The following is a 19,225-nucleotide window of genomic DNA, read 5'->3' as shown; positions in this document are numbered from 1 at the left end:
TTTAGATCTCCGTTTGTTGAAGGAGTTTCCATGGTTTTCAAAGTGCCCCCCAGATCCCTCGAAGGAATCTGCTGAGGGACTTGGCTCAAAGGCTATGGGAGTAATGTGTTTTGACATCTTTTTGTGTTCTTCTTATGCAACTCCATTTGACTATACATTCTTTTAAAAGGATTTTCCTTTAGGACTCAACAAGCTGATTGTAAAGATTATATTAAGGAAAAATAAGATGGAAACAGCTAAAAAAAAGGAAGAGTGAAGTGGTAGATCCACCATTGCCAGATCTTAGGACACATAGCCACCGCCATGACAAAAAACTACAACCTTGTGGGATCAGCAAATGTGCAAAGGAAATAGACCGGATGGACCACAGTGTGAGCCAAGGAACCCACTCGGCGCTGTTTAATGGGGGTCACATGGCAGTGAGTGTCTCAACATGGGGGAGAGGGGACAACTTCATAGCCAGAGCTGGGGTAGTTGGAAAAGATGATATAGAGTCAAAGCTCACTTCACTTACTAAACTCACACACAGATTGATTAAATACAAAAAAAAAACACATCCGAGAAAAGCTGGTAAAAAAGAGATTCTAGTTTTATCATATCTATAGAGGAAAAATAAGCTTCCTCTGGCTCATAGCAATAGATAAAAAGCACAGCAAAGAAGAATTACGAAGTTGACAATATTGAAAAAGTTAAAACTTCCGTACAATAACAAAATTAATGTAAAAAGAGGAGCAATGGTTTGGGAAAAATGTATATAATTGTGAGTAAAGTTTAATATCTATAATATTTAGAAAGCCCATTGTAATTTATAATAGATTAATAAAGGATTTCAGTAGACATTGTGTACAATAAAAATACAAATGGTGGACAAAAACTTCATCAAATCAAAATAACGTCAATGTACTAATTTGTGTTCACCAGATTTGCAAAATTTTGAAAAATACTATCCAACTTTGGCAAAATTTTGTTGAAGTTAGTATACACAGAAATATCAAAAGCCACAAAAATGCTTATGCCCAATGACCTAACAATGCTATTCCTGAGAATTTATCCCAAAGAAAGAATTCAGAGTAAGAAAAAAATTTGTATATTTTAAGATGTTCATTGCAGTGTTCTTGATAAAAACAATAAATTGAAAATGGCTAAAACACCTTAGAATATGGTAATATTAAAGACAATTATGTCAACATGGTGAAAAAATTAATAGAGTAGAATAGAAATAGTAATAAAATAAATATGGTAATATTAAAGACAGCATGGTGTGAAAAAAAGACAATTATGATGCAGTAGCGTAATGGAATATTATTCAGACAAGAAAACAATAAAATAAATACAAAAAAATCACAACTTAGAAAAGTGTTTGATATAATAGCTCAAAGTTGTACACTGATCACAGCAACAGAACAGCGTGTGTGCACAGAGATGTGCAGTGAATACAGGGGGATGCTCAGCAGTGGAATAGAAATCACCTAGGGTTTGGTGATAGGATTAGGAGAATAGACTTTATTTTGTTAAAAATTCTTTATAAATTTGTTACTTAAATAATGAATTTTATATTGAAAATAAAGAGACTGAAACAGCAAAAAAAAAAAAAAAAAGAAAGAAAGAAAGCAACAATAAAGAAAGGAAAACAAAGGCAAAGCTTTCAACAAGCCTGTGCTCTAAAACCTACTTTGTGAGCTCTTCTCTGTGTGCTTGTATTTCTAATTTCCTGGTCTCTTTACGCTAGAAAAGTCTTACAGGTCATTTGGCTTGTTCTGCTGGTAATGAAAAAGAAGTTTTCAGGCATCTAGCCGTCTTGTTCCAAATGCTGTCAGGGCTGGAGCCAGCTCCCCTGGCGTGCCCTTACACCGTTTCCTGGGCCTCAAGGTTAGGGAATTAATCACGTAGGCAATGAAGTGAATAAAGAACAGTGTTTACAGTTCCGGAACTGCTTGCCCTCTGCTGAACTCTGGTTGCTTATTTGCTCTTTGGCAGAAAAATGGGTGGCTGCAGGTTCAAAATGAATCTAGTCCTCCTCCTTATAGGAGAGGACCCCCACCCTCCTCCAGGCTTGCTTACTCATTTTGAGCCATATGTCATCTGGAGCATGTTAATTTGTCTTAGATGGCCTTGATTGCAGCTGCCACTTGCTTTGTTCCAGGGCAAATATCAGAAAGAACTGTGCAGTCCTCAGGGACTTGGCTCATCGCCTGCAAACTGCTTCCGTGTCTGGCTTCCACATCGTACATTCTCAAATCTGGCTGTACCTGAGAATCAGCTATGGAGGGTGTTAAAAATACAGTTTCCTTGACATCACCCTTGGAGGCCCTGAATCAGCAGGGCTGGGGGGAAGCCCAGAAATCTGTGCTTTTACCAAACTCAGCAGAGAATTATACGTGAGGCCAGATTTGAGAATAACTGATCCAGACTCTTCAAGACTTTGCTTGGCCTTCCTGTCTTCCCTCTCTGCCATAAATATTTACGAAGCTCCTACTATGTGCCAGCACACTATTTTTTTGTATGGGGTTGCTCAAACACAATCATGTTCACCACTAAATTGTAGAGCAAAAGTGGGCTCCCCAACTCAATGAAGTAAAGATGTCAGTTCTCCCCAAATTAATTTACTATTCTAATGCAATTAGAATAATTGGTCTAATAACAATTAGGTCTAATGCAATTCCCATCAGATTCCCAGCGAGATCTTTTGTAGACATAGACAAGATTATTCTAAAATTCAGTTTATAATTTTTATTTAATATTTAAATATAATTTACCTTATATAAATAAAAATATTCCTGAAATTTATAGGAAAATGCACAAGCCCTAGAATAGCTAAAAAATCTTGAAAACTAGAATAAAGTGTGAGGAATCACTGTACCTAATATTAAATCTTACTATGTAGCTACTGTAATGAAGACCGGGTAACATGGCAGAGGGATAGACACACAGATCAATGAAGTAGAATAAAGAACCCAGAACAAGACCCACACAGATATTCCCTACTGATCTTTTGACAAGGTGCAGAAAAAATTTTATGGAGAAAGAACAGCCTTTTAACAAATGGTCTGGCACAGCTGGACATCCGTAGGCAAAAAAAAAAATGAAAATGGACCTAAACTTCACACCCTTTACAAAAATGAACTCAAAATGGATCGTGGAGTTGAATGCAAATGTAAAATTGCAAGACTTGTAGGAAAAAAAAGGAAAGAAAATCTTTGGAATCTAGGGCTAAGAAAAGAGCCTTAGACTTGACAGCAAAAACATAATCCATAAAAGTGAAAATTGATACATTGGTCTTTTGGTCTGTGAAAGATGCTATTAAGAGGATGGAAAGACAGACCTCAAACTGAGAGAAAGTTTTTGTAAACTACATGCCCTACGAAGGAGTAATATCTAGATATATAAAGAACTCTTAAAACTCAACAGTAGGAAACCTAAAATCCAATTAGAAAGCAGGCAAAAGACACGAACAGACATTTCATGGAGGATGATACACAGATGCCAAGTAAGCACATGAAAAGAGGTTCAATTTTGTTAGTTTTAGGGAAATGCAAACTCAAACCACAATAAGCTATCTCTACACATGTATCAGAATGGTTAAATAAAAAACAGTGACAAGAGCAAATGCAGGTGAGGATGTGGATGAAGTGGACCACTCAAACATTGCTGGCAGGAAGGTAAAAAGGCACAGTCACTCTGGAAAAACAAGTTTGGCAGTTTCTTATGAAAAAGTAAATGTGCAATTACCACAGGACTCAGCAGTTGCATAGCAGGCATTCATCTCAGAGAAATGGGAACATGTTCACACAAAAACCTGTACTTGAATGTTCATCGCAGCTTTACTTGTAATAGCCAAAGACCGGAAACAGTCCAGGTGCCCTTCAACAAGGTAACTGTGGTGTGTCCATATCTAGAGGAGTGAACCTTTAATACCCCTGTGGATGGATCTCTAGAGAGTTATGCTGAGAAAAAGTCAGTCACATAAGTGTGAACAGTATGGTTCCATTTATACAACATTCTTTTTTTTTTTTTTTTCAGTGGAGGAAAGGATAGTCCTTTCAACAAATTATGATGGAACAACTAGATATCCATAGAGGGGGAAAATGAATTTCAGTGCTTCCTCATACCATATATAAAAATGAACTCAAATGGATCACAAACACAAATGTAAAAACTAAAATATAATACTTCTAGAAGAAAAGAAAATATCTTCATGACTGTGACAAATACAAAGATTTCTTACACAGGATACTGCCTAGATTTTAAAATTCAAAGGGCTTTGGAGTCGGGTAGACTCGAGTTCTGGCACTGATAATATTTAAGCCTTTAGTCTACTTATTTTATTACACTAAATTCAAGTTTCCTCTTCAGTAAGGCTTTTCATAAGGATTAAATGAAATACCGCACAGTCATGCACTGTGTAACATTTCAGTCAATTACAGACTGAATATACGATGGTGGTCCCATAAGATTACTACCATATAGCCAAGGTGTGTAGTAGGCTATCCCATCTAGGTTTGTGTAAGCGCACTCTATGATTTTTGCACAATGTTGAGATCGCCTAATGATGCATTTCTCAGAATATGTCCCCATCGTTATATACATGACTGTATATAAAGTATTTATCACCTTGCTTATTGCATAGTATACCCACAAAATTATAGCTATTAATATAAACAAAAGTGGCTGTCACATTCATGGACTTCTGTAAGATTTGCCTAGATTCTAGCCCGATTCTGCAATTTTCAAGCATCTCAAGTGAATAACAGACAGGTAGAACATTGAAGCTGAGGCTTGCATTTTCTTAAGCTGGAGTTCCTAAAGTTCTGGTCATTAAAAAATGTGATACATTGAATGTTATTAAAACAAAAATTTCTGCTTTTTGAAAATCACCTTTAATAAAATGAAAAAGCAAACCACAGACTGGGAGAAAATATTCACAATACATATATCTGATAAAGAACTTATATCTCAAATGCTTATCATTCAATAAGAAGAAGACAAACAACCCAATTTAAAAATGGACAAATTATTTGAACAGACACTTCTCAAAAGATCTACAAATGGCCAATAAACACATGACAGTACACGCAAGATCACTGGTTATTAGAGCCATGCAAATTAAAACACAATGCAGTACTACTACACAGCTACTAGAAGGGCTAACATTCCAAAAGGTGGGCATACCAAGTGTTTGCAAGGATTTTGAGCAGCCAAGACTCTCATACATGGTGGGAATATAAAATGGCACACCCACTTTGGACAACAATTCGGTAGTTTCTTATAAAGTTAAACATACACTTAGCATATAATCTAGCAATTCTACATCTAGGTATTTGCCCAAGAGAAATGAAACATATATGCATACAAAGAGTTAAATATGAGTGTTAATAACAACTCTATTCATAATGGGCAAAAATTGGAAATAGAATCTATCAGCAGGTAAATGTATAAACAAATTTTAGTAAAATTGGAACTACATTGGAATTACTCAGTAATAATAAGGAAGGAGCTACTTATGCACATCAATCTAAGAGGCGTTTCAAAACTAATTTTTTAGTTAAAAATCTAGACACAAAAGAGTGCATGCTATATGATTTCATTTATATGAAATTTCAAAATAGGAGAAATTCATACATAGTGACAGCTGAATAACATTTGCCTTTGATGGAGGGTGGAGAGAGAATGACAGCAAAGGGACATAGGTGAATGTTTCGGGGTGATGAAAATTTTCTTTATTTTGATTGGGTTACTAGTTGCACGGGTACCCCTTTGTCAAAACTTACCTAACAATACACTTAAGTGAATGTATTTTATTACATGTAAATCATATATCAATAAAATTGATTTAAACTGTAAAAACCCAAACTATATAGTATATGTTTCTTTGATCATAAAACTAATTTCCAATTGATACTCCCTCCCCATTGGCTATGAAAGAAGGAGATACCTAATAGACTTGTGTTGCTCACATATTGGTGACTTGTCTGAAATGCTAAAGGGGAAATCAAAGGAAGTCAAAGTGACAAAGGTATAGAAATGGAGAATAGGTTCATGGTTACTGTAGGTTTAAGGAGCGAGCAGGGTAGCGGGGGCGGGGGGCAGGTGGGACGGAAGTGGGTGTGGTTATAAAAGGGCGTCAGGAGGGATCCTGATGGTGATGGAGCTGTTCTGTATCTTGACTGTGGTGGTTAATACATGAATACCCATGTGATAAAATTGTGTAGAACTTAATACACACACACGAGTACAAGTAAAACAGAAAATCTGCACAAGAGGCTGGGATTGCATCAATGTCAGTATCCCAGTTGTGGTATTGTACTAGTTTTGTAAGATGTTACATTGGGAGAAACTGGGTAAAGGGGACAGGGAGTCATCTGTATTATTTCTTATAACTGCATGTGAATCTATAATTATCTCAAAATAAAAAGTTTATTTAAAAAAAATGGTCCTCCGTACTCTGCTTCCACCATCATGGCTGCTCCACACATTGGCAGGGCCGGGTCTACAGAAAGGGACCCAACCATTGACCGAGAGTGAGCGTGCTCAGCCTCCGCTGCCCACTGTGTCTGAACGGCAGCCCATCTACATAGTCACTGCCACGACCGTGGCACTTGTAGTATTTTTTCATAAATTACAGCTCTGTCCTTCAGCTACACAGGTCTCTGCTGCAGAATAAAGAACTCAGCTTCAGAGTCCATCATGGAGAAAACGAGAAGACTACTGGAACAGCTCTACATGCTTCTGCCCTGTTTTCAGTTTGACACCCATTCACCGAGCACTTACTGCACAGCAGGCTCTGGGTGGGGCTCAGGGGATAGGATGGGTGTGGATGGTGATTGCCCCCAGCAGCCTGCAACCTGTGAAGGAGGAAAACTGCAAACACATCGCTAAACTCAATGGGAAGAATGCTGTAATGATGGTATAGAGGTAAGTGGTGTAGAGAAAATAGGGGTTTTTCCCAGGAGGAAACATTAATCCTGCCTGAGGGGAGGGATGGGGATGGGGTATCAAGGCCTTCCTCTCAGAGGAGTCGTGTAAGCACTGAGGGGCACGGGGAGGAGGCAACGAAGACGGCCCCGTGTGACAGAGTGAGCAGGCGGCAGAGAGGCAGGAAGGAGCCAAGAGATGGGATGGGTACAGAGTGTGAACTAAACTTGGCTTTTCAGCAGGTATTTGTTGTAATCAGAACTCTCATCAGAAAGATTAGTCTGGTCTAGGGGCTGGGAGAGCCAAGAAGTAATCAGGTCACCTTGGAGACCACAGCCGATTCCCAGATCAGAAGGAATGGTGGGCCCATCGACTGAAATGGGGACTATCGAGGAGTATCACATTTGATGATCACTTTGGTTTTGTATATTTTGAATTTGAGACATCTCTGGATATGAGGTACTCCAGAGGGATATTTTCAGTAAGGCAGGGTCATCTTGAATTCCGTTGCAAGGGGTACAGTTACGGGGACTCAAAATAATGCTAAGGTGTGACTCTCTATATGAGAGATTCTGCAAAACGGACCCTAAAGACAGCTATGCTATGAAACTCTTAACACATAAAGGGAGCAGCAGGTGGGGGGCAGTTTAAAGGTAAGTGTAAATGGACACATCTCATGGGTGTGGATGGATGAGGGAAGGAGAGAGAAGGATGTGGTGTCTCCTCTGTCCTTCTTCATCAGACTCCTCATTGATTGACAGACACGCCCTACCACCATGCCCCATCTCTTTGATAAGAAATTGCTGAGATCAGCAGTCAAAGTTTTCTATCTCCGAATCAGTTCCTAAAACCAAACCTCCTTATTCTCGATGCATACAGAGTAGACCATTAGTTGTTTATTCAGCATCCTTTCCTTTCTGCCAGGGTAAGACCCAGTTGGATTAAAGGCAATTCTTTTTGCTAGTGATAGAACTGATGATTAAATGTAAGCCAGTGAAATATAAGCAGATATTTTGCAGGAACTTTCAAGTAGTTCCCCATGCATCTTTGGGAAAGTTTCCAGAAAGCGGTTATTTATCTACTCCACTGGATAGCTTCTGAAAGCCTTACCTTGACTGCAAGAGGAACCAGTCTTAAGATGAAGCCAAATGAAATCAACATTGTGGATAACAGGGCAAAAATATGGAACGAGTCTCGGTCCTGGTTGACATAATTGAGTTGCTGAATGGATCCACCTGGAACCCTACCCTACAGTGGGACTTGGCGTTCTCACGCCATCAATCTACTCATATTTAAGCCAGTCTGACTTGCAGCCAAAACCTCCTAACTTATATAAATTAACTGCCTTTCTCCCAATTCTATCCTTGGGGGCCCTCTAAGTCTATGACTCAAAGACAGAGACGTTCACCAAACCCGATCTTTTTGCATTTCTGTTTCCCTACCAGGCTTGCCTTTACTGGAATTTTTGAAATTTCCTTCTATCATTTTGAACCAGAAGCCTGACTGTCCACCTGTGTTAGTGAGGATACAATCCTTTTCCTAAAGTGCTCAGTGAGAAGCGGGGAGTCTTAACTATACCTGTGGGTAGAGACTACTCTTGATGGAAGAGCTTTGTCAGAACCTGCTAGGTTTCAAGCTCTGTGCCAGGAAGTTTGTGTTTGTAAACCACGTTTACCCTCTACCGTAGCCCCGTGGGTTGGGTATCTGTGGTGGTCACACAGGGCTCCTTGGTGGTAGAGCGGGGCTATGTGACTTGTTCTGACCAAACAGCTGTGAGCAGAAGTAATGTGAGCCACTTCCAGACTGGGGCATTTAACTGTGGAGCCCTCCCAGCTCCCTTTCCATCGGCCACAGTGATCACAATGTGGGAGAATCTGGGTGCCCCACCAGCCTGCGAGTTGAAGTCAGGGGGCACGAGCAGAGCTTCTAGCCAACCAGCACCGGATATGTCCTGAGAGCAAGAATCAAACCTTTACTGCTCTAAGTGACTAAGATTTGAGGTTCATTTATCCTAGCAGCGTAATCCGGTTTATTCTGACTCACATATTATTAGGTTCATTTTTATATATGAGGAAACTGAGACTCAGAGAGGATTCAGTAATTTGTCTGAGGTCACAATAGTGATACTGAAACTCGGGTCACTCTGGAATCAAGCCCATGCCCTTCTCTCTCAGTCACGATGCCTCCTTAAGGACTTGGCAGAATGGGGAGAATGAGTGGCTTTCCAGATTGTATTAGAAAGACTTTGAGAGACGAGAAAAAGTGAGAAATTCTTTTACTCTGGAAGATTCTCTAAACATTGCATATCAACGTTCTTAGCTCTCACCAAAAAAGTCTCCTCTTTCATCGTGCCTCTCCACACCACTCCCGAAGACAGCATGCTAAGAGACAAATAAAAACATGGACTCCCTTGTTTATATCCTTTGATGGCTAATCCTATAAGACAGCATTCAAATTCCACAGCATAGTACACAAAACACCCCAGGATCTGGCTACAGCCCGGTTCTCCAATTCCAATTCTATCTCTTGACTATCCCTCAAACTCTATCTCATGCCATCTTTTGGAGCGGCTTATAGGACCCCAGAACATGCCATGCTCTCTCACGTTCCCTCCTATGCTTCTCTGTGCCAGTCATATCCATGTAGCACACTCTCCCGTCTTCATTCAATTGACATCTACTCATGCTTTAAGAGTCACCTCCTCTGGCAAGCCAGCAGCACTGGTGATCGCCCACCCACGGTCTTATAAGGGTTTAGAGGGTAAGGAAGCCAGGAATGGAGAATTCCTCTGAAAAGAGTTGTTGGAATGCCACGGTATTTCCCTTCCACACCTGTTTCCCCTCGTTGGTGGGGGAAGGGGAGAGAGAGGGTAATGCTTCTCCTTCACTTCTGCCCACAGGAGAGGAACTTGAAGAGAAGAATTCATAAGGCTTGACATGTGTCTCCTGCAATTCGGTGGTGGTGGGGAACACAAGGGCTTGGTGTCTGACCCGTAGCTGAGCAATCTAAAGGTGAGAGGTGATGGCTGAAACAACATGCCTGGTGGGAGAGCAGAGAGAACGAGGACTGCCCCAGGGGCGAACTGCTGACACCCTTGGTAGAGTAAGGACGTGTAAGCCTTTCTTATAGCCAGGTGGACCTATGGGCAGGGCACAGCCTGGAGCCGCCCAAAAACAAGCAGGGATGGTGTGGACCCACAGGGAGAGAGATCCAGAGCCTCAGCACACACAGAGGATGCATTGGCGAGAATCACACATAGGCACCTTCTCGTGGCTAATGAATTACACGAAGGTAATTGTTCCTTGTTGAGTTGGGAGGTAGAAGGTAAAAGGCTCTTCTTCCCTTTGAGAAGCCCCTCATTGGGGCACAAAACCAAGTCTGCATTTTGGCCTCCACTTACCCATTTGCCTGGAACCTTTATTCATGACCCAAACTACATAAACACATTGGTACCCTGGGGTGGGCCCATGGAAGGTAGGAGCGGAGGAGGGCATTGTAAACAGCTGGCCAGAGGCAACATCACCCAGGCAATGGGGTTGCACTTGGAGACCTCTCCCAGGAGAATTCTTGGGGAAACCACAAGATCCTTTCTCAGGACAAACAGCCAGCTGGAAATACTCGCCGAGCACAGAGGGCCCAGTACTGGATTCCCATTGCAGAGGTGTCAGACGCTGAGTCTGGAGGGTAGGATGTGAGGGTGATGCTCAGTGAGAAAGGGGAAACTGACATGCCCATTTCCTGTGCCTGTTTCCAGCCCAAAGGAGTCCTGGCCTCCAGGCCGAGAGAACCTAACAGTTAGATAAGAAGTCAGAGGGAGTCTTACACTGAAATGAGACTGTTCCAGGTGCTCAAAGTTATGGACCTGTCCAAGATTTTACATGCAAGGGTCCAGGAAAAAAATGCACCTGGGCATTGTGTTTGAAGGGCATTGGAACGAAACAAAGAAGTCATCTCCCGCATGCAGACGCACTAAGATGGCCACATCTGTATTCTTGCTGCAAAACCCAGGGCTTCGCAGAGACCAACTGGTAATACAGGAGGATTGAAAGGCACGAATCCAGCTCCTCTCTTAGCATTTGGCAGTGTTTGCAGTTCGCTTTCCGCCACTTCATGATTTTACTGTTAATAAGCAGAGCTGGGAGTGGAAGGCAGGACATTCACACACAAGAGTTTGTGGCAGGCTCTCCTGCCGACTTAGCAGCACTCTCCCATGGAAGGCTAAGGAGTCTGCTTCTTGTGGTGTGCCCATGCAGAGCGATGGGCTGGTTGAAGCTCTGCAAATGGACCAATCAATTCATATTTATTGGGCATCTACCATGTACCAGGCCGAGGGACTAGAGAGCCAGGAATTCACAACGAGGTAATTGCATGTCCTTCTGCTCTTTAAATAAAATAGTTTTTGGCCTCCACTGGGATTTTTATTGGCCTTTGACTTTCCACAATTTATTTTTATAGAGTCTTTTATGTGAAGTGTTTCAAAGCTGAGCAGAGAGAAAGTAACACACAGAAAAGGCCCCACAGCTGCTTCTAAGCTCACGGTCCTTATCCACTTGCACTTGGTGGTGCCAGGCATGAAGAACACCAACCAAAAATAAACCGGGCTGCAAAACAGAGGCCCATACCATGGTGGATCCTGTGGAAGGGTGCTGTCACTGACGGGGTTCTTTTCTTTCTGTCAGTGTTTCTTGTTCTTAGTTATCTGTTCTTCCCTGGCCCAAAGCCAGGTTTAGAAAACCCTGAACTGATCATGGGCCTTGAGGATTGTGAAGAAGTGACTTTGGTCCTGAGATCCTGGGTGTGAGCTGTCCACTGGGGTCTGGGAGGCCCTCACGAGTCCTCTCTGATTGTGTCTAAGACCCGTGGCTTGGGATGAGGGGCCATTTTGGCAGTAAATTCCCGCACTTGAAAAGGGGCAGATGGGCCCCACCTCAGCAGAGAGCAGGCATTTGCCTGGCCCTCAGGGTCCATCCCAGAGGGAGGCTGGATGCACAGACCAGGGGCAGGGATGCAGACCGTGAGATTCCAGAATCAGCTTGACTTCTCTGTGTTGGTCACTCTGCTTCCCCATTTGAGCTTCCCCAGGGATCTTCAGAGAGGGAAGGGCCAGACAGGACACCAGGAGGTGGTGTCTGGGGTCAGCAAGGAGGGGACCACTGAGCGACTCCTCAGCTGGGCTAGAAAGGGGGCCTGGAGGATGGACAAGGAGAGGCAGAGCTGAAGCCTGGGCTGGAGGACCAGAGTGAGACCAGGCCTGCACTGAGGAGCATGGGCCTGGGGTTGCGTGGTGCTCAGCTCCAGTTCAGCTCAAGAATATGGTCTCTCCTTGGAGCAACACGGAAGGCTGTGGGCTGAGTGAGGCAGGTCTCATTGTGCCTTCAAGGGAACTGGACCCACCAGGGTAGTTCCGGTAGGACCAGATGAAGAGAGGCGTGCTGGTCGAGATAAAAAGATTCTGGCTTCAGGTACTGAGGCAATGTCTACCCCCTGGAATCCCCCTACACTGACCACCTTAGCTGAAACTGTCTCAACGGACCTGGTAGCCAACTGACCTCACAGTCTGGCACAGGCAAGTGACTCCTTCTGCAAAAGTCTATCCTGTCCAAAGTGCCTACTCTACCCGGACACTGCAAACCCATCTCCTACCTCGGCACCTCTGGGACTCAGGAGGGGGCTTAGCGACACGTGTGAACCAGGTGATCACCCCCAGAGGACACAGTCCTCAGGGGTTCAGGATTAGGCATGACTCAGAGAGTGGGGGGCACTATGAGCCTGGCCTGGGAGAGGGCCACGGACAGGGCGGGGAACCAGCGGCCACATGTGCTCCACCTCTGGGTCCGCGGTGGGTGGGGCGGTGCCTCGGAGGACAAGCAGAGCTGCAGTGCGCAGGCTCTCGGGCCCCGCGGGGATTGGACGGCGCCGGCTGGCCGGGCCTGGGGCTCCCTGGACTACCCAACTGGCCAGCTGGGCTGCGGCGGGCGGGTATGGGCGGTTGGGGCCGGCGGGCCGGCAGGTGGCGGGGGAGCGGCCAGGTGAGACAGAGGAGGGGAGCGCTGCGGGGTGACAGGGCGGACTTGACCCCAGCCCGGGCAGTGGTCCCGAGAGGAAGATGCCGCTGATGCCCAGGGGACGAAGGAGTGGCCCGGGGCCCGGGACATCAGGAGGCCTGCCTGGGCTGGGGTCGGGCGAGCCCTGGGCGGAGTGAGGCCGGAGTCTGCTGAAGCCTGGGGGCAGACTCGGCCTGGGCAGTGTGATGCCCGGCCGTACTGTGACATATGTTGTGGTCCCTGTGTGTGACAGGTCTGGGACGGGAAACACCTTGGCTCTGTGGTATAGAAAGGCCTTGAACTCTGGTTGAGGAGCATGGAGCTGATATGATTGGTAAGAAGCCGTAAGCAGGTCCTAAGACGTGGGCTCCCCTCGCCTGGGCTGGGGAGGCTTGGAGGCCGAGAAGTCCGTTCTCAGGACCGGTGAGGATTGAGAGGCCTAGAGAGAAACAGAGCATTAATTCCTCATTTAATTCAACAGCTGTTTTTGAACACCTCCTACGTGCCAGGTACTGTTCTAGAAGTTGGAAATATCGATGAACAAGATAGGCAAGGTCCTGGCCTTCATGGACTTATATTCCAGGTGGGAGATGGCCATTCAGGGCTGAGTCCTGGACTTTTGCCTTGCCCTTTAACGAGAAGGGGGAAACCGGAGGTGGGGGGTGGGTTTCATTTTTGGAAGGGGTGGAATCTGGAATTATGTTTTGAATATGTCAGGTTTGAGATGCCTAGTGGGTTTTTTTCCAGCACACAACTCACGAACAGTAGAGTTGGAAAGAATTTTACAGTTAACTCTACACTCGCCACCTGGATCCTTCCATTAACGCTTAATTACACTTGTGTTTTCATATATCTGTTCCTCTCTCCATCCCTGTCTCCATCTGTCAATCATCTGGTAGATTTGTTTTTTGACTGTGGTAAAATATACGTGACAGAAATCACCTAGTGGATTTTTAAGTCGAGATGTCAAGTAGGCCTTCGGAAATTTGAGTGTGAAGATCTGGGCAATGTGAGGGCTACAGCTGGTTTTTAGAATCATCACCACAGAGATGGTATTTTAACTAAGGGTCTGGATGAAACCACCTTGGTTGAGAGTGTACACAAGAGGAGGGGAAGCCAAAAAAGGCAGAAGTCGTGGGCCACCGTGGTGAGTGCTACTGTGTAAGATGGATCTGGCAATTAGGAGGATTTTAATAATTTTAACAACTTTGATGGAGTAGCAGGGCATTAAGGTCAAGTGGAATTATTATTTTTTTTTTATGATAGAGGAAACTAGAATATGTTTATATGCCAGGGGGATTGAACTCATAGAAAGGGAGAAATGCAGATGAGAGGAGGAAGCATTGTAGGTGGAGGGCCTTGAACAACTGAGAGGGGAGGAGACCCCAGAACGGGAGGGTAGCTGGCTTTGAAATGAGCAGGAATACCTATTGTGTTGTCAGTAGCGGGGAAGCTGAGTCAGTGGGTGCAGAGGCAGACAGGGATAGAGGCACCGTCTGTCTGTGAAGGCAGTCACTGGCTGAGAGGAAGGACAGTGGGGGAGAGGACAAGAGCTGTGAGAACTGGGAGGAGAGACATGTGACAGAGTCCTTCTGGAGAGTGGGAAAGCGCACTCACTAGGGAAAGGGGTGGCATTGCCAGGCAGTGTGGACTACCCATGTGGGATGTGTCATCATGAGTTTAAAGCGTGATCAGCCAGGGGGTTGTGTGGTTTTCTGTGGGAATGTTCAAGCTTGGAAGGGTGTCCTGAGGATTAAGTGAGATCATGCATGGAAAGCATTTAAGACGGTGGCAAGCACGTGATGGATGTTACCATTTTTGTTTGAATTCTCTCTCTCTCTTTTTTTTTTTTTGTATAAATGTCAGTGCGGAGGGCTGACATTTACTGCTAGACAGGATCTCCTGTGACGTGTTCTCCAGTCAAACCTTCGGCTGCTGCCGTTTGCAGCTACTGGGAAGTCTGGCTCCTGTGCGGTTACATTCATACAGCTTGATAATCGAGGATGTTTGCTAAAAGAGCCAAACTATAGCAAATAGAACTCTCCATTGTCAGACGAATTCCTAGTCTTGGACTGGATGGCCTTGGGGCGGGGGGAGGGGGGGTTTGTCATAGTGGCAGTTCTTGAGTTTCCGTGAAAATCTTTTATTACCGCATTTCATATTGCACCCGATGTACTGTGAATCTACAGGTCTAAGATCACTAGGGGAAATCTTCAGTTTAAAAGGTTATTAGTTCTTCCTGACCAGTTGGGCTGTGTCATGATTCAAATAATAATAATGGCTCCCAGTGACACCTCTTAAAAGTGCCCCGCATGCACAATTGTGTCTAACCCTCACCTCCACTCTGTGAGGCAGGCACTATTATTATCCTTGTTTTTCAGATGCAAAAAGAGGCTCAGAGAGGTTAAGTAACTTGCCCAGGGTACGCATAGCCTGATCTCCAGTTTCTGCTGCTGACTTTAAGTTTTTTTTAAAGACTGCTTGGCTGTCACTCGTCTGCACTCTACTGGAGTAGATAAGGCAACAAATGGAAGCAGAGTGCCTGCGTTCAAAAACTGCCGCTTACTAGCTATGTGACTTTGGGCAAATCGTATAATCTCTGTGTGCCTTTGTTTCTTTATCTGTGAGATGGGAATAGTAACAGTCCTGCCTGCTAGGGTTCTTGTGAAGATCCCATGAGTTAATAGACTCAGTAAGCCTGAACTAGAGCCTGGTTCTTTCAGTGCTGCTGTTGTCCGCTGTCTGGTAGTGCAGCCGTGGTGGTACGGTGTACTGATTGACTCCCCTAAAATCATTCCCTGAGGGTCCTGCCACGGTGTCTGGGCAGAGTTTGAGAATTGCATGGCGCTCTGTGGATGCTCCTAACTCAGGGGTCACTTTTGTTTCCTTCAATTCTATTCTCTCTCTGTGGGAAGCAAACATAACAATTTGTTTCTCTGTGCGGAAAACAACTGGGACTTCATTCAGAGTCACTGGACCAGTGGGGTTCATTTCATTAGCCCTGGCATTGCCTACCACTTAAAGGGAAATAAGGTTTGGGGAGCAGTGTGACACCATTTTGCCAATCCCAAATCGGCAGCCCTTTGGAGGTATTTGGAGAAAGGCCGATGAACTACACAGCCGGGGCTGGGCACAGCGTATGGTAAATGATGTGGGTCAGTGGGCTGCACGTGAAGATGCTCTGAAAAGATCTGTAAAACTTAGACGTACTGTGATGTGTGGCTTCAGTTACTGATTAAAAGCCACTGGACAGACTTGGCACAGGAGGCCAGTGGAAGTTCTAATGATCCAGGACAGGGAGAGTAAACACATGGTATAAAGGAGTGGTTCCCACTGGGTTTGCAGCTGAATCACCAGGAGGGAGTTTTATGAGTTTTATGAAGCTTTGCAAAATGACCGGCTCCAATTCCACAGATTCTGGATCAATAAGTCATGGCAGGGTTCTGGAATCAATCTATTTTTTAGGAGCTCCCCGAGTGGCTTGGATGAGCGGCTAGCGTGGGTTATCATTAGTGCAAATCAGTGCTTTTCAGCCCTGACTGTTCAGTTAGCTTTTAAAAAAGTACTGATGCTCTGGACCCACCCCGGGGACTCTGATTTAATTGGGCTGGGCAGGGTCTGGATATTTGGTATTGGTATTTTTTAATGACTTTTTTTTTTTTTAAAGATTTTATTTTATTTTTTTTATTTTTTCCTTTTTCTCCCCAAAGCCCCCCGGTACATAGTTGTGTATTCTTCGTTGTGGGTTCCTCTAGTTGTGGCATGTGGGACGCTGCCTCAGCGTGGTCTGACGAGCAGTGCCATGTCCGCGCCCAGGATTCGAACCGACGAAACACTGGGCCGCCTGCAGCGGAGCGCACGAACTTAACCACTCGGCCACGGGGCCAGCCCCGGTATTGGTATTTTTTAAAAAGCTTCTTGGGTGAGTCTACCCTGCAGCCAGGCTTGAGAGTCACTGGTATGAATAATCAGAAAGATTTCCCTCCCTCCCATGCAGCAACTCTGGGAGATGTGTATCATCCCCACTTGGTAGGTGAGAATTTTCAGGCTGAGGGATGTCAGTAGCTTGCCCAAGATTTGCACACAGGTGTGTACAGCTTCGAGGCCCAGTTTCCATTCCTCAGTGGCTCTCAGCCTTGGCTGCACAGCTGGATCACCTGGGGGACCTTAGGGACCACTGCTTGGGCCCCATTCTCAGAGATTCTGACTTCGTTGGTGTGGTATGGCTTGGAATCAGGACTTTGCGAAGCTCTCCAGGTAATTCTGATGTGCATCTGAAATGGGCACTCCCTGCGTTACCCCATGCAGCCTCCTGGTGGTCGAAATTCATTTTCTTTTACAACAGCAGGTTGTCCCTCTGTAGAGGGCTGTGAGTGGGTTCCTTGCCTCCATATACTCAATTATCTTAATGTCCTTTCTGCTCCTTCCTGCCTTCAAATTTAACTATAAATATGTGTCGAGTGCCTACTTTGTGCCATTCTTCTTGGTGCTGAGATGACAGATGGTGACAAGACGGACCAAGTCACCAGCCTCATGGCACTTATGTTGAGGGAGACCGACAGTAAGGGTACATATGGAGCAGTGGAGCAGATACATATATGAACTTACATACATAAGCAAACTTGAAGGTAGTGAAAAGTGCTTTTAAGAAAAATAAAGCAGGGTAATGAGTAGAGTGACCCTAACAGCTATGCCTGAGAGTTGTAGTTGCTCCACAGCCTCGCCAGAACCGCTTTGTATTGTGTGTGTGTGTGTGTGTGTGTTTCATTTTAGCCATTCTAATAGGTCTGTGATGCTGAAAGCTCTGCCACCAGTATTTCAAATAGTAGCAGGGTCACCCCTGGTGGACAGGTTTCAGCAGACCTTCTAGACTAAGACAGACTAGGAAGAAGGACCTGGCCACCCACTTCCAAAATCAATGGCCGCGAAAACCCTGTGAACAGCAGTGGAGCATTATCTGATGCAGCGCCAGAAGGTGAGAGGATGGTGCGGAAAGACCGGGCAGGGCTCTGCTCTCCTGGGCACAGGGTCGCTAGGAGTCGGTGTCAACACAAGGGCACTAACAACAGTAGGTATGTAGTGATATCTCATTATTGTTTTCTTCTGCATTTTCTGTTGACCAGTGGTGCTGAGCATCTTTTCATATATTTATTTACTATTTGTGTTTCTTCTTTGATCTAGTGTCTTTCAAGTCTTTTTGCCCATTAAAAAAATTGGGTTGTTTTTCTTCTGTCTGAGTTATAAGGGTCCTTATATGTTTGGGATACAAGTCCTTTTTCCGATACATGTTTTCTCCCATTCTGTGGCTTGTCTTTGTGTTTTTTTAATGCTATCTTTTGAAGAGCAGAAGTTTTTAATTTTTATGAGACCAGTTACCAGTTTTTTCTTTTGTGGTTTGAGCACTTAGTGTGCTAAGATATGTCTTCTTCCATACTTTTGGAAGCTAGAGTCTGAAATCTGGGTGTCAGCAGGGCCGTGCTCTCTCTGAAAGCTATGGGGAGGGTCCTTCCTCGCCTCGTCCCATCTTTCGGTGGTTGCTGGCAGTCCTTGGCGTCACAATTCAGTTGGTTGACACAATTCAAACCAAAACAGCCTTCCCTCCACCCCCCAAAGTCACGTTCTTGCCGTGTGCAGAGTACATGTACTCCATCTCAACATCCTCGAGTCTTGACCCTTCCAGCATCAACTCTGAGTCCAAAATCTCATCAAAATATCAACTCAAAATGTCCCAAAGCTCATCTTCTAAATCATCTAAATTAGATGATGAGAACTAGATATGGTGTCTACTAGGGCAAAATTCATAGCCATCTGTTTTTCTTGAAATCTAGAAAACATTTTATCTCCGTCTTTAATACAATGGTATGGGATAGGATAGACATTCCTCTTCCAAAAGGGGAAATTGGAAAGATAAAGGGGGTCACAGTTCCCAAGAAAGTCCTAAACACAGCAATACCAAAACTCTGATGGCCTTCCTTCATTTCGTCCTGGCTCTGTCCCCTTCAGTCCAAGCTGGCAGTGTTTCTCCTGAGGGCTGACTGGATCCATGAGTCACACACACAATCTCTTTGGTTGAAGTTTGTCCAGCCACACCCTTAGTCCTTTTCCAGAGCACGTCCTGGGTAGGTTGAGAATTTTCCAGATCATCAAGTGTTGGTTCCTTTTTGTTTAACAGTTCTTCCCTCAGTTTATCTCTTTCATCTTGCATTTTCCTATAAGCAGCAGGGAGAAACCATGGCTGCATCTTCTGCACTTTGCTTCGAAATCTCCTC

The 19,225-nt window shown here is 44.5% G+C and overlaps 1 protein-coding gene across 1 annotated transcript in view; it reads left to right on the top strand.

Moving 5' to 3' along the window:
- Positions 1–1,412, top strand: part of FRMPD2 (FERM and PDZ domain containing 2) — a 123,461-nt gene extending 122,049 nt beyond the window's left edge. The window contains exon 30 of the mRNA XM_046652200.1: positions 170–1,412. Coding sequence (XP_046508156.1) covers positions 170–225 — 56 coding nt within the window. The 3' untranslated portion in view covers positions 226–1,412. The remainder of the gene's footprint in view (positions 1–169) is intronic.
- Positions 1,413–19,225: the final 17,813 nt, after the last annotated feature.

This window comes from Equus quagga, chromosome 2, assembly GCF_021613505.1.
Source record: "Equus quagga isolate Etosha38 chromosome 2, UCLA_HA_Equagga_1.0, whole genome shotgun sequence".
Taxonomy (NCBI): domain Eukaryota; kingdom Metazoa; phylum Chordata; class Mammalia; order Perissodactyla; family Equidae; genus Equus; species Equus quagga.
Note: the sequence above shows the minus strand (reverse complement) of the source record. Positions and strands in the feature narration are given on the sequence as shown.